This window comes from Phodopus roborovskii, unplaced genomic scaffold (assembly GCF_943737965.1).
Source record: "Phodopus roborovskii unplaced genomic scaffold, PHOROB, whole genome shotgun sequence".
Taxonomy (NCBI): domain Eukaryota; kingdom Metazoa; phylum Chordata; class Mammalia; order Rodentia; family Cricetidae; genus Phodopus; species Phodopus roborovskii.
The window spans coordinates 8,902,582-8,928,466 of NW_026126602.1; the positions used below are offsets into that span (position 1 = coordinate 8,902,582).

Genomic DNA, 25,885 nt, shown 5'->3' on the forward strand with positions numbered 1-25,885 from the left:
TTTAACACTAATATTGACACCTTGTATTCACCAGGTACATGCCAAAAGCTGATTGGAGCTCTTTACTTCTAATTTCAGCGCCCTTATTACAAACCTGGGGTATGACTGCTAACTGCCCTCTGTTCAGAAGTCCCAGAGCTGTGGCTGAGGTCATAACGCAGCTAAGTGTTTGAGACTGGATGGAATTCAGAGCCTAGCATGTGGCAGTCCTCATGTTCCCCCTCCCCTGTCAGCAGATGGCTGTCCTGTTTCAGTATGTGGTTTGTTGGTTCCTAGCAAAGCTAATCGTTTTCATATGTCATTTGTCATTTGTTCTTTAGCAACTTCTACAGAGATGGAGTAAGTCCATTCCCCATTTATCATTTATCAATCATGTGTCTGCACAGCCTTCTCTGGGGAGACCACCATCCTGATGTCTTCACCAAGAAGTCAGTTTATAGAAGGATGTTGCCTTTATTTTCTTCCTCCTCCTTCCTGCTAACATAAGGGAATAAAACATTTTCTACAAATTTATGTCATCTTTTCACATTGGCTTAGAATGTCCTGTCATGAATGACAATGAGCTCTGTAGCTGACCAGTTACCAAGAAGAAACTTACCTGGTTGATTGGTTGAACTTTTTTGTTTTTTGTTTTGTTTTGTTCTACCTGGCTTGATTTGGTTTGGTTTGGTTTGGTTTGGTTTGGTTTGGTTTGGTTTGGTTTGGTTTGGTTTGGTTTGGTTTTGAAATAGTGTCTGGCTGTGTAACCCAGGTTGGTTAATTCTCCTTGCCTCTGTTTCTTGAATGCTGGGCCTACAGGCATGTACCATTGCCAATCCTACTCTGCCAGTAACTCACCTCCTTTAAATTCCCCTTCTGTTGGGACTCAAATGTAAAGTGTTTTGTAAATACGTGAGGCAAACAGTATAAACATCCTTCAAAACTGCCCTTTCATGATGTCCAGCAAGCAACACCTTTAAAACTCCATTGATCTACTAAATAAACCTGTTTTTATCTAATAAACCTAAACTTGAGTCACCCTATTTTCAAACACACCCCAGTACCTGCATTGTGCCTTGCAATATATGCAAGTGCCCAGGCTGCAGCTTCCTTGACTCCAGGGTCAAAATCTTCCAAGCATATTACAAGAGAGTCCAGGGCGCCACAGTCAACTGTGGCCTGCGCCAGCTGAGGGGAGTGTTTACCAACTGCTCGAAGCACAAAGGCAGCTGCTTTCTTGTAGACACACTACAGGGAAAAGAGAACAAACCCAGAATCTAAAATAGCCTGAAAGCAGCACAAAATGGCATTAATGTAAAGCACAAAGGCCTCTAGATGCAAACAGCCTGCAAACATGCTGATTCTTTGATATCCCCCATTGCTTCTGTTCAGTAACTAACCTGGAAAAGAGGAAAGCTTTAAATGATGCTACAAATGTTTTGCTTTGAAGCATGCATTTGGAAATTGTATGAAATCAAACATAAACATAGTACTTCCTGCAAATTCATAAAATAATGGAATTTTCTGTTTGAATTGTGCAAAGTCTAGAATGTTAAATCATTGAGTGTCTCTGTTGACTGACCAACCACCTCTTTTCCTTTACTTCCTCTCAGCCTCTAAGCATGACAACAAGCTTGCCTGAGCTCAGTAAATCATCCTGAATAGCAGCTATGCTTCAACACATACCTAGCAATCATAGAGACATTAAGGTAAAACATTCACATTTATAAAACTTCTCCATGGTTAGGACATGTTATTTTTCTATTCTAAAAAGGCTTTTTAAAAGATAAAACACGCCAGCTATTGTGTGGATTGTGAATGGTATTTCACATGTATAGTATATAAATTTCATTTGGTTAGGGAATAAAAACCTGAAAGTGAAACATAGTAGTTACACATTTCTCTCCATTTTCTAGAAAGTTACATCTGCAGGAAATATTTGCCTACAGCACAGTTGTTATGTGACTAAAACAATACAGAAATTACCTCATAATTCTGTGTTGGTTCCATTCTTGTTTGTTTTTTCTAAGGTAAGGTGTCACTGTGTGCACTGGGTTGATCCTGAATGTACCACATAGTCCATACTGGTCTTGAACTCATAGAGCTCTGCCTGCCTCTATGTCTTGAGTGCTGCACCACCATGTTCAACTGATCTCACTATTCTTATTAATAAAACCCAATTAATCTCTGACTTGACATTACCAGTTTTGGTTTCTTTATATTAACTACTATCTTGGTTACTTTTCTATTGCTGTGAAGACACTATGACCAAGAAAGAATTTCATTTAAGGGCTCATGCTTCTCAAAAGTTATACTCCATGGTCAGCAGGGTAAGCAGCATGGCAGCAGGCAGGCAGGCATGGCGCTGGAGCAGCAGTTGAGAGCTTACATCTGATCCACAACCAGGAGGCAGAGAGTAAACTAACTGGAAATGACTAGCATTGGCTTTTGAAACCTCAAAGTCCACCTCCAGTGACACACCTCTTCCAGCAAGGCCACATATCCTCATCCTTCTCAAACAGTTTCTCCAACCTGGGAATCAACCATTCATATATAGGAGCCTAACGTGGTCATTGTCATTCAAACTACCACACTACTAAAGAAGGAACAGCCAACTACCTTCTCTGAAATATTTCTAACCACTTAGACTAAAATCATAAATAATAAAAATAACAAGAGAAAACACACCAAGTATGAATTTTAACATACTATATCTAAAACAGTGACACATGTTAATATAAAAATGTACTATGCTAGTTAGTACTGATGTTTTAATGGGACATTTCCATTTGTTTCTTAAATTATGTCAAAAACCCAATCTCTACTAATTTATTCAAAATTAAAGAAGGCCTTTAAAGTAACTGTCTAAAGATTATTGTAATCAGAAAAGATAATATTGGCACATTTCTTGTCATTACCTTAAACTAAATGGACTTTTTATTCTGTAGGAGTACCAATTTATAATGCAAAGTCATCAATCGCTCCCACTAACTACCAGTGCCTAGGATTTTCACTTTCTGATCTCTTTCTCCTACCCATTACTCATGTTTTCATTTCATGCTCTTATTCCTATAACCAAAAGAATAGAAAACAAAAAGTAAAATCCCAGGGCTTTTTAATTTACAAATAGGGCATGTTTGCAGCCACCATGGCAGTGAGTGGCCTCATAGGGAATGCCTTGCATCCTTGCTTTATTGTAGTGAAGGCGTCTCCTCACTTCTCTTTCTACTGTTAGACATCTGTTTACAACCAGTGCACAGTTAGGCCTGATTATAAAACTGTCAAGACTTTACACATGGGAGGCAAAAGCATAGAACCTGCTCTCAAAGGAAAGGCCAAATGGTTCAGAGGGAACAAGCCTGACAGCATGTGTGAAGCAGGATCACCCACAGGAAAGTGAAATTTCTATACTTCCTTTAAAAGGCACTAGAAAAAAATAAACCTATGACATAAATTTCTGCACAGTTAGGGTGTCTTAGTCTGGTAAAATAAATACATCATTAAATTTCCATTTAAACTGTGATGCATTTCTAGTATTGTGCAGGTGTCCCTGTTGTCTGGTTCTAAAATGTTTTCATCACCTAAGAATCCTTTAAAGGGTTGGGCTATGGTGGCTACACCTTTAATCCCAGCACTCAGAAAGCAGAGGCAGGCAGATCTCTGAGTCTGAGGCCAGCCTGGTCTACAGAGCGAGTTCTAGGACAGCTGAAGCTACACAGAGAAACCCTGTCTCAACACCCCCCAAAAAAGAAGCCCTTAAAATTAAGCAGTCACTCCCTCTCTTCCTTCTTCCCCCGCTCTTTGGTACCTATGAGTCTGCTTCCATCTGTATGGATTTGCATATTCTGTATATACATATAAATTATACTATGCAGTCTTTTGTGTCTGGCATCTTTCATTTGGAATAATAATATGAGAATCATCCATGTTGTGATATTTATCAGTACTCAGTTCCTTTTTGTGACAGAACAATAGTCATTGTACGGGATAGATGCTATTTTTTTACTCTCTGTCTGTTGATGGACTTGCACTGCTTTCCCCTCTAGACTACTGTGAGTCATGCTGCTCTGAACATTTGTAGATGACTTTTGTGAATGTTGCATTTAGTTCTTTCAGATGCGATGCTAGAAAAATTTCTCATTCATATCATAAAACCCTGAACTCACTGCATACCTGCTGAATTACTTTTCACAGCAATCATGCAATTCTACATTCCTTCAGGCAATAGCTGAGGGTTCCTATTTCTACACATCACCACCACCACACTTCTAATTTTCCTTGAAAGTATTTATTATGGTCATCCTAGTAAGTGTGCCATGATACCATACCAAGCCCTTAACATGTACTTCTTACCAACGCTGCCTAGCTTCTGTTGTGTTGGTTCATTATTTAAAGATGTTATTTGGAGAAGTATCTGTTCAAGTCCTTTGCCCATTTATCAGTTCTTATTTATCTTTTTTCATATTTATCTTTTTGTTATGTAAGTAGGAATCGAGTCTTAAGGATGTCAAAAGGTATATACTGCATTATAATAAACTAAGAGTCTAAAACTCTACTTACAGATACCAAATAGGCAGCGAAACATAGAATAACCAAAGCACTGTGTGTGTGTGTGTGTGTGTGTGTGTGTGTGTGTGTGTGTGTGTGTGTGTGTAGACCAGAGGCATCCCTAGGAAAGTCATTTGCTCCTTTGAGAAAGTGTCCCTCTTTGGCCAGTGAACCTCAGGGGTCCTTATGTTCCTGTCTTTCATCCCCAGTGCTGAGATTAAAAGCATGTGTCACTGTTCCTGTCATTTTTACATGGATTCTGGAGCTTGAACACAGGTACTGGTGTTAATGGGATAAGAAGTTTATGGACTGAGCTATCTCTCCAGCCCCCAGAGAGTGTTTTAAAAAGATAGAATGCTTGTTTACTCGGAAAATGCTTTATCAAATTCCCTTGAATGCAGTGTCTCCCTCAGGGCTGTCTGTCAGTCGCTCTTTCACCAGTATGTAAGGGTTGCTGAAAGCAGCTATGTTCTTACCCTGGGTGCTATCCTCTTCCCTGAGGTAGATCCTAGAGCTTTGAAGTGTAGAGAAATGCTGCATATGTCTAATTGTCTGAACTTTTTTCATAGTCCTCTTAAATTAACAGTAATGGTAAAAACCTTGTATCAACCCCAAAACAAAAGTCCCTAAAGATACGCTCATGCACATATAGGCATCTAAGTTGTATTACCATCCTAGTGATTCTAAAGCCTTCAAGCTTACATCTGTGCCAAAGCTATCAATTTTTTTAAATCTAAGGGGAAAAAACAGAAAGTTTTTTTTTAAAGTCTTACATTTTGCTCTGCCAATGAATAGACGAGCTGTGGAAGAATGTCACCCTTCACAACCGCTTCTGCTAAGTCGTCATTGTAATTAGCCAGCCTCCCCAGAGCCAAGGCAGCAGTCTGTTGAATCGTTGGGACCACATCCAGAAGAAGAGGCCTCAGCAAGGACATGATACCTGAGTTAAAGTATGAAAACTGAAGCTCAGCAAAACTTTCATTTAAAATGCAAAATGTGATTTCGCATATATGCAGTGAGAAAATGAAAATTTAAAAACAAAACATCAGTAAAAAACAAAAGTGAGCTAGGCATAGTAGTACACACCTGTTATGCCCTGCTTTCAAAAGGCTAAGGCAGAGGAATCATGAGTTCAACCCCCCCCCCCACACACACACAACAGTATTCATTGAAAACTAACTGGATACTTGTAGTACTTATAAAGGCATCTAACTGGCCAATCATGCTAGCCACCAAAATTACTAACACGGTGGGGAAATACAGGCTCTGGGGCTGGGTGAGAATTCCCATCTCTTACTCAGCAGGTGAACACCTATGATGTCATCTGCAGGAATGTGGAGAGAGGTTAGAGAGTCTAGGCAATGCCCAGCCACCAGCCCCACCACCTTTGCAAGTCTTCTCTCTCTCTCTCTCTCTCAAGGATCCTTCCAGGTCTTTTGCTCCCATTGGTCTTTTTCTTTTCTGACTGAACTACATTTTATTACGGAAAACGTTTTCAGGCTCTATCTCAGACTTGAGAGAGCTAGAAGAGCCATGTGCTCAGGCCAAAACTCATACTTACAAAAGTCACAAGTGGGTCTTTAAGCAAATCTTTATGCTAAGGAAACACAGTGTTATCAATAGTTCCCCCTTATTTGTACCAGGGTTGACTACGCAATGGCCATATGGCCATCATTGCCACAGTATATCATTTATATGGACTGGGAACGTCCTGTAAAAATATGTACTCACTTATTCTCACAACAAACCTACGAAGTAGGCCCTTTCTTTATGTCTATTCACCAATGAAGAAATTGAAGCTGAGAAAGACTTAGTAAATTGTCTACAAGTAGGAACTGATGAAGTAAGTCTAGAATTCAGACATTCTCTATTGATAATTAATGAACAAATGTGTATTGAGAATTGAGCAGGCTGGGGAAGGGAACCCAATAATAAATGCATTATAGTTACATGCAGGATATTTCAACTCTTTATGCCAACTTTATCTTACTGTATAAAGCCAGCAAAGTGCCATGTGCTTTAGTGTCTGCCTTAGTGTCACTACTTAAGTCTAAAGTTACAAGCAATAATGACAGCATTCAAACTAGAACAAAGTGCTCCTTGACTTTCTAAGTGTTATTTAACATATATACTTATTAAACTTGATATCATTACATCTATTTTTTAAAAGTACATCCTGGTGGGGACCAGCGACTCAGCAGGTAAAGGTGCCTGCCACCAAGCCTAACTACCTAAGTTCCATCCCCAGGACCCACATGGAGAGAATCAACTACTGCAAGTTGTCCTCTGACCCACATGCATAGACATATCACACAAAATAGTAAATAAAAATGTAATAAAATTTACATAAAAATATATGTATTTTATATAATATTTATATTCTAGTGATAGGCAAGCTCAAATATTGCTTAATATTTTGTATCATTTTATATTCAGAAACATTTCAAAGAGGAAAAAATAGCATGTACAGTAACACGAGATCAGACCAAAATAGCACTGCCAAATAGCATAAGCTAGAAACGACCATACTTGTCAGATGTATTTAATTATGCAGCCTGTGAGCTTTCCTAGTTTTCCAGTTTCACTTGGTTATTATTTCTGTGTTTAAATTGGCCAGTTTGGCCTGTGCTCTGTAAGACCACAACTGCCTGTATGGGAGAGGTGGCCTGCTCACATGTGATTCAGGGTCTGTGTTAACCATGGATGCTGTTTATGTTTATCTAGATTTCCTAATAGAGAGAGCGTCAGAAGTCTCACAGCAAAAAGTTTAAAGCACAGAATGAGGAAGTAAAATAATTACAAAGTGCTGACATGGGTTATTTCTGCAGTTTCTGGATTTAATACTTCAATGTTTATTTTGTTTTGCTATGATAAAATACAAAAAGTAAGCTTACCTTTTTCATCGCTCTTAAGTATGAGTGTTTACAGTGTTTACAGTGCTATTTAACCTTCACTAGCTAAAAAATACCTGTCTTCCACAGCAGTTGCACCACAAAGAGCTCAGTGTCTATACACCCTCCCCATCACTGTTATTCTCCATGTTTAAAAATGGTAGCTATCCTAATGGGCATGCATTGGTACCTCACTGTGACTGATTTGCATTTTCCCAGCTAAGAACGTTGAGCCTCTTCTCACATGCTTATTGGACATTTCTAGGTCTTTGTTGGAAAAGTCATTGGATTGGCTTGTCAAATATTATTTGACATATTTATAATAATCTATGGCATGTCTATTCAAACAGGTCAACATAATAAGTGTAGTATCACAATTAATGCACTTTTGAGCCCACAACCATAAAGTTGCTTAAAATAGTTTTTTAAGAACCACCATGTGGTTTTATGCTATTCTTTTTCCAAATGAATCTGGTATTAATTTTCCCCTTTTTTCTTTTTGATATATTTATGTAATGGCAGTAGCTTGTTATCTTTTGAAATATGTAACAGAAAACAGTCAATACAGTGTTGTTCATATTGGACTGCATTTTAAATTAAACTACAAGAACTTTGAATTGTTAGGGATGTGACAAACAGCCAAGCATGGTGGTGCACACGGTTACTCTCAGCACTAGGGAGGCAGAGGCAAGAGAATTTCTGTGTTTGAAACCAGTTTAATTTCCATTGCAAGCTGCAGTCCAGCCAGGACAACACAGTGAGACCCTGTGTTTCAAATTCACAAATAAATAAAAATTAAAAGTGAGTTGTTATCTGGGGTCATAATATTTAATTACAATATTACTCTATTAGTACTGTTAGTTACAACCAACCAATTACAAATCTCCCAATTTTGGAAATTTTCCATTTTTTATTTCACCAGTCCACACAGTCAAAGGAAACTTTTTTCCTTTTATGTTTTCCTCACTTCTCAAATACATCCTGCTCAGAAAATATCAAGCCAAGGCTGGAGAGATAGCTCAAAGATTAAGAGCATCTGCTAGACGTAAAATCACTTCCTAGTGACGTCAGGGAACTTTCTCCTGCACACACCAACACACACATGTGCACACATACACAAATCTTTTAAAAAAATAAATCTTGTTTTAAAAAGTAAAAGAATGACTGGTATCTCTTTTTCTGTGCCTGTTTGCCCCAAACCTGAGTTAACCTATGTCAGTATTTCTGCCATATTATAATCTTCCTATATTCCTTACTTTAGACAGTGGCACAATGCAAATTTTTAAAACCTACAAAATTACAGAAAATAGGAGAGTCAGTTTGAAATACTTTGGTTTGAATAACTTTATTCAATAAATGATCCTGAGAAAAGCAACTTTTTATTACAGAAGAAAATAAATTTTCAAGTATTGCCCCAAATATCTACTTCTAAATTATAGCTTATACTTTATCTGTAGAAGTCTTGAGGAGCTTCTCTTTACCTAGATGTGTTCTCACCTTTACACAGGCATGGAGAGGTCATTATTCCAATTATAAACATGTACCTCAATGATCAAGCACTCACTGTGCTGGCTGGTTTTATGTCAACTTGACAAAAGCTAGAGTTATCTGAAAGGAGGGAACCTCAACTGAGAAAATGCCTCCATAAAATCTGGCTGTAGGACATTTTCTTAATTGGTGATTGATGGGGGAGGGCCCGGCCCATTGTGGATATGCCATCCCTAGACTGCTGGTCCTGGTTTCTTTAAGAGGACAGGCTGGACAGACCACAGGGAAAAAGCCAGTGGGCAGCACCCTCCATGGCCTGTGCATTATCTCCTGCTTCCAGGTTCCTACCTTGTTTGAGATCAAGTCCTGGCTTCCTTCAGTGATGGACTACAATGTGCAAGTATAAGCCAAATAGATGCTTTTCTTCCCCAAATTGCTTTTTGGTCGTGGTGTTTCATTGGAGCAATAGAAACCTTAAGACATTTGCCTAATGCACCTATAACCCTGGGTTTAATCCACAGAACCATATGATAGAGGATGGAAGAGAGGGAGATAGATGGGTAGATTTGTTCCAAAAACATGTGAGAGGAATGATTAAAAAAAAAAAAAAAAAAAAAAAAAAAAAAAAAAAAAGCCAAACAAAACAAGCGCACTCCCTAAAGGAAGAAGGAAAGTGACAGAGACAGAGACAGGAAGGAAGTGGGGAAAGTAAGGAGAAAACAAGCACAGCAGCTCCCTTCTTACCCACCTGTCCCTTAGGAATCTAGCATTCACAAGGAGCCCATGGAAGAGCCTTAGGAGAGACTATGCCTCTGATCAACCAGTGTCTAATGAGGGGCTCTAATAGTGTCACCCGCTTTTCCTCTGAAGGCCCCAGCAGGCACTAGCAGTTTTAAAAATTAGTTTTTATTCTTTTATAATTAGTACATGTGTAAAATGAGTTTTGATCATCCTCTACACCCATTACCCTCCCACTAAAGTCCCGCTTCACCCCCGAGCATCCTGCCCTGTTTTCATGGCTTACTTGTATGACTCACCAGGTTAAATTAGGAGTTTGCATGAGCAAGTGTGGGCACTATTTGTTGGAGCGTGGGTGGTATATCAGTAGCTATACCACTAAAGTAAGGTGACACTATTCCCCCCCCGCAAAATCAATTGCCAATAGTCCCTCAGAAAGGGCATCATACCTTCCTATTCATGATGAAATGTCTATGAGGCTCAGTACTGTACAGTCTCTTACTGCTACTACAGCTTCGTTAGCCCGTGTTGTGTCCAGGAGGTTTTTTAGTTTGGGTTTTGGTGTTTTTTTTTTTTTCACAGCACTTTTTCCCCATCATCTGGCTCTCATGTCCTTTCTGCCCCCTTCTGCCATGTTGTCCCTAAACCTTGGAGGGGGTTATATGTGATACAGATGTTCTGGTTAGGACTGAACACTCAAAAATCACTTATTCTCAGCATTCTGACCAGTTCTGAGTCTCTGCATTAGCTGCTGCCCACTGATAAGAGATGCTGCTCTGACCAAATGTCCTACTTTACTTTCTGTTACTGTAATAAAACGCTCTAACCAAAAACAACCTAGGAGAGATCAGTGTTTATTTAGCCTATACTTGGAGGTCACAGTCAGGGCAGGGTGTCAGGGTGTCAGGGCAGGAACTCAGGCAGGACTTGAAGTGAAATCACAGAGGAGTGCACTTGCTTGCTTGCTCACTGACTTATGCTCAGCTAGCTTTCTTGCACAGCCCAGGTCCACCTGCCTAGGGATGGTACAATGGACTGAGCCCTCCCACATCAACCATCAATCAAGACAGTCCCTCATAGGCACAGTTACCAGTTTAGACTCCCTCTTCCCAGGTAATTCCAGGTTCTGTCAAGTTGACTATAAAAGTTAATTTTAAGCTAAGTTTTAAAGAAACAATTGTTCTGATTGGGGATCTATATATCTACAAGCTCAAATATTTGAGAGCAATTGGTCCCCAGCTGTGGTGGTATTCTGAGAGGTTATGGGACCTTTAAGACTTGGTGTCTAGCTGTCAGATGAAGGGCACTAGGAGCAGGTGTTTGAAGGTTATAACCACCTTTGCGTCTATTTAGTTTAATGTCCTGTTCTCCAAACCGGTAAGACCCTGCCACACATTCACATTCACAAGGACAGAGCTGCTCCTGTCACTAAATCTGAGACTGTGAGCCACAATCTGCTCTGCTGAGTCATGCTGAGTCACTCAGGCCAGGCATTCTGTCATGATAGCAAGAATTCAATAAAAACTTCAATAGTCAAGAGGGATTACAAAATAGCCTCTAACGATCACAAGACTATCGTTTAACCCCTTATATTGCAATTTGGGACAAATTACTTGGACTCTACATGTCAATGATGCATAGAAATCATTAGGAAATAATAAATACTTCCAATGACAAAATTATTTTCATTTTATACACAGGTTTTGCAACACACACACACATATTACCTCTATCTGCTATTTGTTTTCTTTTCTATTATGATACAGAGTCCCTAGGTAGTCTGGCTGTCCTAGAACTTGATATATAGAGCAGGCTTGCCTTGAACTCATAGAGATCAAACTCAGAGGCTAGCAAGGTGGTAAAGTCAGTAAAAGTGCATTGCCTGAGGACTTCAGTTAAATCTACAGCACCCACATGGTGGGAAGATGAAAGTGACTCCTGAGTAGTCCTCTGACCTCCCATGTGCATAGCTCTACTCTCTTCACTCCCTCCCACCCCTCAAAACTTTTAAAAAGAGAGAAGGAAGGGCAAAGGGACATCCATTGTTGCTCAGGGTCTCTGTTACCAGCTTCGTTTAAATATCTTAAATTTACTTACTTTTAACGGAGGACAATTTGAAATAAGTTTTAATTTCAATTTTTATTACATTTGCATGTTTTTCTGATTAGGAAGAGGGATGAATGCCTGGTTGCTGAGTCCTGATAAGTTCCTATTGCCCTGAAATACAGAATTGGAGAAGGACCATGAGGCAAGAGATAAAGCTAGAAAGGGTGGTTGGAACTAGATCAAATCTAGCTCAGGCCAAATTCAGCTTCCAATTAATTTTACTGGAAGTGTGGGGGAAAGTCATGTCACTGTTTGCACCACTTACTCTTAGGGAAGTAAATAAATCAGTAAATAAAAAGAAGATTTTTACTAATGCCCAGATCCATTGGTGAAGTGTGTTCAGGTCTCATACTGTACCAGTCCCAGAGGACACCACTTCCTTGGATCGTGCTGCAAACCGCACCCTGCAAACCACACTGTGTAAAAAGCATAGTGTCCACCCCTGACATACCATGTTCACCATGTTCTGCAGTCTCTTGTTTATGTGAGTAGGTATATTCTGGTCTTCAATTTACCTAGCATAGTTCTGAATATGCAGCTCACTCAAATCCTTGGCATTGGTCCCCAAACCACCCATCCACTTTTTCCCATTGTAAACATATTCTACCTCCCAGGTCCACCCCCGCCACACACACACACACACACACACACACACACACACACACACACACACCATTGTGATGACCTTCACCAATAAAAGAAGAAAAATCCAATTTATGTTGCCCATATACTCACTGGAGCTTGGCCAAACTCCCCATGACCAGCCCTGTAAAGAAAATTGAGTCCTTCCCCACCCCACCCCACCCCTACCGGGAACCATTGCCTGAGGAGAGCTATACTTCAGCATCCTTACCACAATTTTTAAGAGTTTTCTACAATGGCTTCCTGTCTAGACTGGTTTTGTTGTTGTTAGTGGTTTTATTGTTTTCTTTTGAGTCAGGGGAGAAGCTGTCACAGAAGTGTTATAAGTTTTTTCTTTTTGTTTTGTTTTGTTTTTCTGTCTTATTCGCCAGCTCTCAAATAATGACATGGAGATTCATTATGAAAGCTTGGCCTATACCCTATAGGGTATAGGTTTTTGGTTGTTTGGTATGTTATGGATGTGTGTCATTACTTTAGGGGCTTGGTTACAAGTTGGTATAGGTCATGGTCAGAAAAAAAAGCTAAGCAAAGGAGAGTATATTCAGGGATCTCTTCTGAATGGAAAAGGGGGAGATATATAATATAGAAATGATGGGATAAAAGGATTAGTTGTTGTTTGTTTTTGTTTTTCAAGACAGGGTTTCTCTGTGGCTTTGGAGATTATCCTGGAACTAGCTCTTGTAGACCAGGCTGGTGCTTGCCTCCTGAGTGCTGGGATTAAAAGCATGCACCACCAATGTCTGGCTTAAAATGTTTAAATTAAAAAAAAAAAAAAAAGGCTTCTCATGACAATGAGATACATCTGCTTTGTTTCTGGCAGCACTCTAATCTACTTCAGAAAAGATGATTGGCATTGAAAAAAAAAAAAATCTCCACATGGAGTTTGCTTTCTTTGTGGCAAAAAAAAAAAAGAACCCTGCTCTGTCCTCAACTGCTGACAGTATGCTGTCCACACTAGACCAGCAGGACACAAAAAAGAGTGACTACCAAACTTTGATAACACAAGGTAGGACAATCCTTCAGAATTCCTGCTTCACAGAAAAGTCTGGTTGATACTCTAGGCCTATAGACCAATGTTGCAGAGGAACCTTGGGTGATTATCTAAGTAGCCAGCTGTTTCTGTCATTTCTATAGTTTTGGAAGTTGTTTGCTCTACACTTACTTTTTGCTCAGGTAATATTATATGCTTCTATAGTTTCACAGTTTTCCTTGTTTCCAAATTCAGAAAAGAAACTTACATAAGAGTTATCAAGTTTATGAGGCTGAAAATCACAAAAGCTTAACTTGTTTAAGAAGAAGCTTTATGTTGAACCATCCCTACATCCCTGGAATGAAGCCTACTTGGTCGTGGTGGATGATTTCTCTGATGTGTTCTTGGATTCAGTTTGCCAGTATTTTATTGAGTATTTTTGCATCAACATTCATGAAGGATATTGGTCTGTAGTTCTCTTTTTTTAGTTGTGTCTTTGTGTGGCTTGGGTACCAAGGTAATTGTAGCCTCGTAAAAAGAGTTTGGCAATGAACCTTCTGCTTCTATTGTATAGAACACTTTGACAAATATTGGTATTAGCTCTTCTTTGAATTTCTGGTAGAATTCTACACTGAAGCCATCTGGCCCTGGTCTTTTTTTGGTTGGAGACTTTTGATGACTGCTTCAATTTCATTAGGGTTATAGGTCTATTTAAATTGCTTATTTGGTCTTGATTTAATTGTCCATTTCCATTAAATTTTCGAATTTTGGGGAGTACCTGTTTTCAAAGTATGACCTGAAGATTCTCTGTGTTTCCTCTGTGTCCATTGTAATGTCTCCCTTTATTTCTGATTTTGTTAATTTGCATGTTCTCCCTGTGTCTTTTGGTTAGTTTGGATAAAGGTTTGTCTATCTTGTTGATATTCTCTAAGAATCAACTCTTTATTACATTGATTCTTCCTATTGTTTTCCTAGTATCTACCTTATTGATTTCAGCCCTGGCTGGCATCTACACCTCCTAGGTGAGTTTGCTTCTTTTTGTTCTAGAGATTTCATTTGTGGTATTAATTCTCTAGGACTATGAACTTTCCTCTTAGCACTGCTTTCAAAGTGTCCCATAAGTTTGTGTATGTCTTCATTCTCATTGAATTCTAGGGAGTTTTTAATTTATTCTTTATTTCTTCCTTGACCTAGGAATGATAAAATTGTGCTGCTGGTGTGTTGAAGACTACAAATAGATCCATATCTATTGCCATGCACAAATGGATCAAAGACCTCAACATAAATCCAGCCACACTGAATCTCTTAGAAGAGAAAGTGGGAGGTACCCTTGAACAAATTGGTACAGGAGATTGCTTCCTGAACATAACACCAGTAGCACAGACACTGAGATTGACAATAAGTGGGACCTCCTGAAACTGAGAAGCTTCTTTAAGGCAAAGGACACAGTCCACAAGACAAAATAGCAGTCCACAGAATGGGAAATAATATTTACCAAACCCATATCTAACGGAGGTCTGATTTCCAAAATATTCAAAGAACTCAAGAAGCTAGTTACCAAAACACCAACTAATCCAATTAAAAAGTGGGGTACAGAACTAAATAGAGAATTCTCAATGGAGAATCTAAAATGGTTGGAAGACACTTACGTGCTCAACATCCTTAGCCATCAGGAATACCATCTTATTCCTGTTAGAATAATGGCTCTAATCAAAAACACCAAAGACAATTTATGCTGGAGAGGATGTGGAGAAAGCCGCATACTTCTCCATTGCTGGTGGGAGTGCAAACTCTTACAGCCACTTTCAAAATCCGTATGGCAGTTCCTCAGGAAAATGAGAATTAGTCTACCTCAAGACCCAGTAATTCCACTCTTAGGCATATACCCAAAAGATGAACATTCATACAAGGACATCTGTTCACCTATGTTCATAGCATAGCAGCTAAATAGCAGCATTATTTGTAATAGCCAGAACCTGGAAGCAACCTAGATGCCCCTCAACTGAAGAATAGATGGAAAAAATGTGGTACATTTACACAATAGAGTACTACTCAGTGGAAAAATACAATGGAATCCTGAAATTCACAGGGAAATGAATGGAACTAGGAGAAACCATACTGAGTAAGGTAACCCAGTCACAAAAAAGACAAACATGGTATGTACTCATTCATATATGGATTTTAGACATAGAGAAAAGGATTACCAGCCTATAATTCACACCATCAGAAAAGCTAGGAAACAAGGAGGACCCTAAGAGAGACATACATGATCCCCTGGAGAAGGTGAAAAGAACAAGATCTCCTGAGCAAATTGGGAGCACGAACGAACAATGGGGAGAGGGAGTTAAGAGAAAGAGAAGGGGAGAAGAGTAGAGGAGAGGTATGCACGAGGAAGCAGGAAGATCTTTAAGACAGGGAAAGAATAGAGAACAAGAAAAGAGATACCATAATAGAGGGAGCCATTATAGATTTAAGGAGAAATCTGGCACTAGAGAAATGCCAAGAGATCTATAAGAATGAATCCAACTAACAATTTAAGCAATAGTGGAGACCTTTAATGCCCTTCCATGATAATGAGATTAACAACTACCTTGCACGCCATACTAGAGCCTTCATCTAGTAGCTGATGGAAGCAGAAGCAGACACCCACAGCTAAACATTAGCTGAACTCCTGGAATCCAGTTACAGAGAGGGAGAAGCGATGAGTAAAGGGGTCAAGACCAGGCTGGAGAAATCCACAGAATTGGCTGACCTGAACAAAGAGAGCTCATGCACCCCAGTCTGATAGCTGGGAAACCAGCATAGGACTGAGCCAGACCCCCTGAATGTGGGTGTTAGTTAGGAGGACTAGGCAATCTATGGAGCCTCTAGTAATGGATCAGTATTTATCCCTAGTATATGAATGGACTTTGGGAGCCCATCCCACATAGAGGAATACTTTCTCAGCCTAGACACATGGGAGAGGGCCTAGGCCCTGCCCTAAATGATATGACAGACTTTGAAGACTCTCTATGGAAGGCCTCACCCTCCCTGGGGAGCAGAAAGGGGATGGGCTGGGGTTTGGTGGAGGTGATGGGGAGGATGGGAGGGTGAGGAAGCTGAGGTTGACATGTAAAACCACCTTGTTTTAAATTTAAATTACAAAAGAAAAAAGAAAGAAAAAGATACAGGAAAAAAATGCAATACCTTATAAAAACAAATTAATAAATATATAGACATAAAAATGAACAGTAACACATTCATATGTGTTACTAAAAGAATAACTGTATTCTTCACTATAACTGTATTCTTTTAGTGAAGAATTTTAAAATTTTAATCTGAATTAAAAGTAGTTGTGAGAGGGGGGAAAAAAGTAAGAAGCTTTAAGGTCTAAAAAGATAATTTTAGGATGGTAATACAAGTTATGATAGAAAGTAGTTTAGACATAAAACTTTGGACTGACTAAAATAGGATAGATAAGACAGTACTTTTTCCTAATCTGTCAAATACAAATGGACCAAACATTGTACATATAATCCCTTCTTGATAATTGTTGTTCTTGTACATAGTTTTACTATGTGAAAATTAAAACCTTTCCTTCTTACTTAGACAAAAATGAGGAAATGGTGTGGAATATTTGTACACTGTGTGAAGATATATTGCTGTGATTGGTGTAACAAAAATTTGAATGGCCAATAAGGAGGTATAAATGGGATTTCCAAGGAGAGAAAGGAAGAGGAGAAAGAATCTAAGCAAACAGAACTTATAAAGTTGACAGATTATTTTACCTGCTCAAACAAAGAGCAAAAAATAATTATCTTTAATTGACTTGTGTGCACTGCACATTCCATACCGTGTTAATGCATATATATGTGTGCATTATACATACATATACATATACATAAACACATACAGTTTATATGTGTTTTCAGAAAGAGAAAAAAGGACCAAACATCAATGAGGATAAGCAGCTCAGGTGATCCAACCTCTCAGAATGTGTCTGTTGCTGTTTCCTCAAAATTCTGCATCCAGCACAACTTCAAAGCTGCTAGCAGAGATGGTACAGCCTCACACACTTCCACAGCTAAGACTTCAGATAAGCCCTGCATTTTCCCATTACACAGAGATTAAACAAAAAAATAATACAGCTAGCTCTCCCAGGACTTGGCCATTATCCCAATTTTCTCAAGGTTCCCTAAAGATGCCATCACCCCCAAATAGCAGAAAGAAGTCTAGAGAACATGATACCCACATTCCCAAGCTTCACACAGTATACAAATATCCTACTACACAGAAGTCTTCTATGTTTCTCATTCTCAACTGTGAGTCTGCAGTCATCGACACCATTGCAAAAGAAGCTTCCTTGCCCTTTACAGTCTGTGGCAACATGGATCAAGGACTTCCACTTGGTTTCTGGTGACAGCATGGACAACAGATACCACATGGCCGCTAGCATCAGCATAGACCATAGACCTCAGCATGGTCTCCAGTGGCAGTACAAACCATGGACATCCATGTGACCTTTGGTGCTAACACAGATGACAGACATCAACATGGTCTCCTGCAAGAGCAGACCATGGACATTCACACTGCATCTGGCTGCAGCATGGACCACAGTCCTCATTATGGCCTCCAGCTGCAGGACAGACCAGGAAGTCAACATAACCCTTGGCTGCAACATGGGCCAGCATGGACCACGAACATCCACATGGTCTTCCATGTTAGCACAGCCCACAGACTTCAATATGACCTCAGGTGGCAGCAAAGGCCACACACACACACACACACGGCTTGTTTTTTGTTTGTTTGTTTTTGGTTTTTTGTTTGTTTGGTTGGTTGGGTTTTTTGTTTGTTTTGTTTTGTTTGTTTTAAGAATTTCTTGCATTTTAAAATTGTTACCTTTAGGACTTCATCCAGTTTCTTCAGACCTTTATTACCTCTGACCACTAAACTGCATTTCCCATCATTTTAGTATTACTATATTTAATACTAGTTTCACTCTCATAGTTATAAAGCCTACTGTGATTTAAGATGTTATGGCCCTGGCCCTTACAGCACAGAATGTCTTGTCATTTATTTAAAAAGTCAGAACAAGTTCCAAGAAGCATATTGTTTTTACATAGGGTATTTTTAATGGTGAATGGTTCAAGAAACTTGTCAGAAGCAAAACTCGCCCATTTTTACCTTTCATATTGATTCTCATTAGCTGTAAGACCTCCTGAGATCTGCTTGGTGCTTCACTGTTAATCACTGAATGGAGGGCTGTCCCACCTGGTGTCACTGCTCAAGGAGGAGACTTGGGAAAGTGAGACAGAGACCACAGACACTCACTGACCATCTAGTGACTCTTCTGAAAAGGCAGAGGTTATTAAAAAACATTTATTTAACACACACAGTCTTACCATGTATCAGGTGCTTCCCTAAGGAACAAGCAGATTCCAACCCAGTAAATCCTCATTTCAAACCGTGAGGTAGATACTACTCCCAGCACCAGCCTATGTTGTGTGCTTCTCCCATCATCAGTTGTAGTCTACTGGCCAATGAAAAGTGGCTCATGTGCTAAGTTTTCAGTGGACACCAAAGGGTTCAACCTGTTTCATTTGTATTATTCCACCATTAGCATTGCTGTAATTATCTTCTATGATCACTATATTAAATGAAAGCTCCCCTAATTTTTCTAGTGTATTTATCTCACTCTTGATCAACGCCACTACTATTGGTCCATGAGATTTCAAAAGAGAACATACAAGTTATTTCAACAGAGTACTTCTCAGTGATGGCATGTGCAGCATCCAGGATTCAACCCCTAACACCACACTAAAAAGTTACTTCCAGCCAGAAAATGGTGATGCACGCCTTTAATCCAAGCACTCAAGAGGAAGAGGCAGGTGCATCTTTGTGAGTTCAAGGCCAGCCTGGTCTACACAGTGAGTTCCAGGACAGCCAGGGATATTACACAGAGAAACCCTGTCTGGAAAAACAAAATAAAGTTACTTCCAATTAAATGGTATTATACCATAGACAAAGTGACTAGAACATGTTTATAATTTCATTAGAGAACATTAAATGGACTTTTATATAGCCTTAAAATAAACATGTGTATTTCCTGTGTCTAAATCTCTTTCCAGCTAAGCCCTCCTTGCTAAGTTCCACTCTGGCTCCAAGATGCTCACTGCATTCATCTTGTTAGAGTGAGGATTCTTCCCTTCATTGTGTGTCCTCCATCTCTAATTTGAGTTGGTATATCTAAGCAACAGGATTCTGGGAGTCACCTCCCAGACCATCTTTGTCCTCATCTGCCCCTGCCCTCCATCTACATCTTCTACACTTCACCCATTTACTGTCTTATCCACCAAAACTGCTACAGCAAGAATGGGCTGTTTAATCCCTACTGAACTGTTCTCCACACTAACCCTAAAATCATGTTTCCAAGAACATTGACCAAATCATTCATTCCTCTACCTGCAACCTTGCAGTGACTTTACATTTGTTTCAGGAGAAACCCCAGTTTTGTGAGTAGACCTTTTTTTCCCCTCTAGCTTCAACTGACTCTAGCCCTTGCCCTAGCAACCAAGCTCCAGCCCTACCTTAACACTGGCCTTCTCTGCTCAGCACCACATTTTCTCTTGCTACAAACTGTTTTCTCTGTCTAAAAGCAGCTGCATCTGGCTAACTTCTAGAAATTCAGCAGAGGTCATACCTACACCATTATGCATCCCCTATACAGCGCCCCTCATACTCAAATCTTGATTTAGATGTCCTTTAAATAGTAACATATAGATATATAACAGTAGTAAAATACAGTCATATAACTATAGTATATTACATATGTAACCTATATCCATTAGAAAATAAGCCACAGACGAACAAGAACTATTCCTTTTAATGTTTGTATGATCTGCACATATGCTCAGTGTCCGTCTAGCACCTGTGCATGCAATAAATGTTCACCAACAGTGCAAATTAGTATGCATTTTTCTTTCCTTTCAGATAAACTTTATTTAAAAACAAAATAAAAATATTTTGCTGATAGTTATTTTCATGTTAGGCATACGATGTTAGGTATAGCAATAATGCAATTATATATTCATAAAACTTAAGGAACTCTTATTGGTCATTTAAACTGTTTCCTCTCTTTTAAAAAAATCACACCATACAGATACAGTTCCATGTAATTTGAAAGCTATGTAGACAGCTGAAAACTGATTTTATCTTGTCTTCTTTTACTATGTAATATATATGGTTATTTAACCAGATGATTAAAAATATCTCGGGAGAAGGCAGAATGCTAAGTAAAAAGTGCTTTATCGAAAGGACTAGCTGCTGCTACATGTTTTATGGGTAATATCTGCAGAAAAAAATATTTGTAAAGCAGTTCATAAGAAAAATCTGTCTGAGGCTTAGGGTATACATAATTCAATAATAGAGTACATGGCTAGCACACATGAGACTGAGGTTCAATGTGCAGCGACACACACTCACACACACACACACACATCTTCACATAGTTAATTCCTTATTTCTCATACTTTTTCTAAACTATGTAGACATTTTACTCTATTTTTATGCACATTAGAGAAATTTTATTATAAAAGATGTACACGTGGTACACATGTTTGGCATTTTAGAGGCCCTGGGTGGTATGTTTAAAATGGTAATGATAGCTATGTGTCAGGGGAGGGGACTGACAACTGTATCAGAAATATAGGTTAAGGTTATTATTGCAGTTGAGAACTGAACACAGGATTCCTGGCAGCAAGACAAGAGGAGAACATTTTACAAAATAAAGAGGAACAATTTTTTATATCATATAGAGTAGCTAACTTGACATATAATAAATAAGTGTGGGATAAATAACTATCTTTTGATAAATTCTTTTGACAAGATGGCCAAGGTCTTCATTGACAGGTATCTATTTCATTTTAAAATTAGACTTCAGTTTGCTAAAACATTCATGTTATATGCTTGTGTGGTGGTGCAAACCCAATGGGAACTATCCTTCTGTATATATGTTTCTCTTATTGATTGATGAATAAATCACTGATTGGCCAGTAGCCAGGCAGGAAGTATAGGCAGGGCTACCAGACAAGGAGAATTCTGGGGAGAGGAAGCAAAGAGGAGCTGCCAGAGAGATGCCATGTAGCCACTGAAGGAGTAACAGGCTGGAATCTTCTCCAGTAATATAAGACCATGTAGAAATGCATAGGTTACTAGTTGTGGGTTAATAATTAAGAGAGCTAGCCAGTAAGAAGCCTGAGCCATTGGCCAAACAGTTTATAATTAATATAAATCTCTGTGTGTTTATTTGGGGCGAATCAGCTGTGGGGCCAGGCAGAACAGAAACTATGCCTGCACAAACCTGCAATTCCAGCACTTAGGGAGCTGAGGCAGGAGAATTACGAGTTCCAGAACATCCTAAGATACATAGTGAGTTCAAGGCCAGCCTGGATGACTTTAACAAGATACATGTTGCTATAAAAAAAACATTTCTATGGAAAACAATATAGTCCACACATACTTTAACAATAACTGAATTGACAAGCATAAAACTTAGAATGTTTAGAAAAGTGGGCAGAGATTATTCTCTCTAGAGATGTACACATGTTCAAATATCACTTATTTTCAGCTGGACTTTTGAAGAATTCAAACAAGCCAGGAATTTAACATTGAAAGGATGGAAAGATGGCTCAGCAGTTAAGAGCTCTTGTAGCGTAAAACTTCCAACTGCCAGTTCCAGGGAACCCTCTTTTGGCCTCAATGGGTACCAGTCCTGTACATGGTGCACATACATAATAAATGCAGACAAAACATTCATATACACAAAAATTGTTTTAAAATATTCAAAAATAAATATTGAGTGACCATCGTGGCAGGAAGCATAAGGCAGATGACAAAGCCAATGTTCCTTTTTGGAAACTACGGTATTCTAACTTACATCCTCACAGACCATCCCATTGGCTCTTAGGCAAGGCCAACATATTTCCAGAATATACCCATGGGTTTCTCCTAAGACCAACACAACTGTTGATCAGAAATCCCAATTTTTTGCTCCACTGAAAAAGAACTTCATACAAATATGATCTAAGCCAAAAGCAAAGGGTAAAGTGTTCATCATAGACTTAAAAATCAACCAGCAAATAGCAAAATACGCCTCCTTTCCTTATACTTCTCACAGTCAGTAAACCATAGATCAGTTGGCTGCCCAGAGGTTGAAACAATGCTCTGTGGACCTGCCTTCATCTAAGCACATTATCGGTTCAATTCTTTGAACTACTTACTATCTTGGTTCTCAGTACTTAGGGGATCATAGGCTTTTCTCTGTATACTTTTAGAGCTTCTGGTTTGATAAGACTTTTTTTTTTAGGACAGTGAAGCCTAAAGTTCCCTAAGAGACCAGCTTAAATTTACAATCAGCCCCTCTCCCTCACACCTCCAGGGAATTATCTGTCAAGGTTTGTCAAGTCTGGCTTCATTCAAATTCCCATGATGGTTCCAAAGGAGACCTCAAAGGCTGACAAGTTTCACTATTATTTAATAACTGCTATTACCTAAAGATGTAAACAGAGAACTTCTTTGAACAGTTAACATCAAAGTGCATTAATAATTTTCACCTTTAATAATACCTTCACACACAATGTTTTAAAAATCTTAGCAAGGGAATTATGCTTTTCTTATTCTGCCTATATGGAAATTGTCTTTCCTGTTATCATGGATCTATCTTGCATGCCTAATTAAAGAATATGTTGGGAATGGGGGAACAAAACAAAATCTTGCCAGGTGCATAGTCCACATGTAAAAGTAAAGGATCAAAGCATCCATCCCTTACATGTTAAAGGGAAGGCATTTTGCCTGGTGAAAACTTTCCTGCAATTGAAATTCAGACACACTCAAAAGCATGTTTAAATTGATGGTCATTGTTTTCAAGAATAAGGTTAATCTTATTGACTAGCAAGAAAGGAAGGGTTTCATAATAAAATTTGTGAGTTATTTTTAACAAAAGGAATATACATACAGGGATACTCAGGATTTTAAATTACTACAAGAATTATCATATCTAGATAAATTTAAGCATGTTTAAAATGTTTCCCCAGAAAAGAAAAAAAATCTTAAATGCCATTAAGATGATAATTAAAAGCAGATGATTTTTGAACAACTACTGTATCCCTTTTGTATTAATTTCTTCACAAACCAAATGTAAGTGTAGAATGTCAGGTCTGAGCCATATGCCTCTTGGAGTTTGGAAATCACTTAGTCAGCTAGTTTTAATTTATATTAAATCCCTCATGCATTTGGAGCATTATCTCCTGTCCATAACCCCAGCTACTTGGTAAAAGGAAACAAGAGGATCAAGAGACAGGGGGTTCAAGGTCAAACTGCATACCAAAGCTGAACCTTGTCTTAAAAAGAAAAAGAAAAACAAAATAAACAGTGTATTCTATCGTGAACTCTTATGGAAAGAGAGAACCTGCTATTAAAATCCCAAAACACATTCCATATCTTCAGTGTTGTATACATCTCAATATTTCAGAATTAATTTTCTAGTTTAAAAAGTATTCATCTGCCTGAAACATAGCAGTGAATCCTTGTAAATACCAAGCATCCATTCAGTACATTGAGTAGGATTGAGAAAAAAAATTAATTTAAAAGTAACTCTTTTTAAAATGTAAAATGCCCTAATAAATAATAAAACAAGATGTATAAACCAAGTAAAACAAAATGCCCTAATAAATGTAATGTTTATACACAGGATAAAGAAAATAAAGCTACATTAAACAATTACAGAATAAATTGTGTTCTACAAAGGCAATATCTCTGAAATAGATACTACTAATTCTGTGATTGCTCAGGGGTTAGAGATATCAGGGAGCTTTTAAAAGCACAAAAAAAAGGGCTGCCATGTATGGATCAGTGGGTGAAGGTTCTTAATAACAAGCCTGACAGCCTGAGTTCAATACCCAGTACCTATGAAATGGACAGAAAGAGCTAACCTCCTAAACTGTCCTCTGACTTCCACCAATGCTCCATGGTATGTGTGTCCACACTAATTCCTTTAGAATTTAAGAGGAAAACACCAAATATCTGTGTAATAATCAAAGTGTCATGACTATGACAGTGATTCTCCAGACAAAACTTTATAGAAGGAAACAAGAAAAGCAAAACTGGGAAGATGCAAATTTGGATCAGCAGTTTTTGAGTCGGCATCTTCATTGTAATGTGAAAGCTATCACAGGAAGAAGCTAAATAAAAGGACTCTATTCCCTGCAACTATACATACATCTACAATTATCTCACTTAAAGATTTTACATAAAAAATACTTTCTTCATTATAAGTGACTCCTTATCACAACCACAAGCTGCAAAATCCAGTGAGGAAAAAAAAAAAAAAAAAAAGTATCTGATCAATAGAAGGCTGTTTCCTTAAAGTGAGCCAGAGTAAAACTGTCTAAATACTGTGGCCATGATAATGTGTTCTTGATTTATTTTTAATGATGTGTTCATCTCAACTAGTCTTAAAGATCTCTTCCTATAAACTAAGGATTTCTTAAGACCTAGTAAGCAGTATTTAGCTTACAGTTCAGTCCGTGGTTCCTGTGGAAAGCTGTCCTCTGAGCGAGGCTGGTGCCCTCTTGAACTCTCAACAGCTGTGGTTACCAGCAGGAACTCTCCCAATACTCTCTCTCTCTCTCTCTCTCTCTCTCTCTCTCTCTCTCTCTCACACACACACACACACACACACACACACACACACACACGTCATGGGGTTGGTAAAGATAAAAGCTTATCAAGTCCAGACCCTCTCCAAGATGTCTAAGTAGTTAAGGTTGCTGAAGGAGAAAGGTATTTTCAGTGGTGTAAGCCACTGATAAATTGGTCCACTTAATAATACTTAGTAAACTCACTGGTTCTCCAAGCTAGTCTTGGATGGAATCCTTTCTGTGATCTGTCCTTGGTGACCCATTAGAGGTGAATAAATGTCTCTTCAGAAACACACACACACACACACACACACACACACACACACACACACCAGTAGAATAAGGACTGATTTCGCTAAAAATGAACTCTCTCCTTTCTCCCCTCCTCCTTTTCAGACTAAGGGGTGGGAAGGGGATGTCTCGTGGAACTCACAAAGCCAGGTCCTTACCTATTTCCAATCTCTTGGAAAAGATTCAAACGTAATACTCCTCTTCCATTAATGTCAAGAGGAGAACTGCAAAAGCAGACTGAAATTTCTCCGCTTCTAAGAAGCGAATGTGATCAAAGAGTGACAAGAAAGGGCATCGGGATAAATGGGTCTGGTTAGGATACATTCCCATCCAGGAAAATGACTTCCAGGCAGTTCATATGGCTGGCCGATTATAACGAAGATGGAAATTATACCAGGCCTCCTCCATCCTCTCCGCTTCACCCAGAAGTTCCCGGAGAGAGGAGAGGGTTCGGAAGAACTTGGCGGCACTTAAGCCCAATCCCAGGGCTCCTAAAAGTTGAACTGGTAAGGGAGCAAGGAAACGAGGCTGACAGCTGGGGCGAGAAGGGGGACAGA

General features: G+C 38.9%; 1 protein-coding gene across 1 annotated transcript in view; it reads right to left on the reverse strand.

Moving 5' to 3' along the window:
- Positions 1-25,885, reverse strand: part of Spag6 (sperm associated antigen 6) — a 58,674-nt gene that overhangs the window by 32,444 nt on the left and 345 nt on the right. Inside the window, exons 3-4 of the mRNA XM_051205705.1 lie at positions 5,301-5,467; positions 1,044-1,227 (exon numbers count right to left, since the gene is read on the reverse strand). Coding sequence (XP_051061662.1) covers positions 1,044-1,227; positions 5,301-5,467 — 351 coding nt within the window. The remainder of the gene's footprint in view (positions 1-1,043; positions 1,228-5,300; positions 5,468-25,885) is intronic.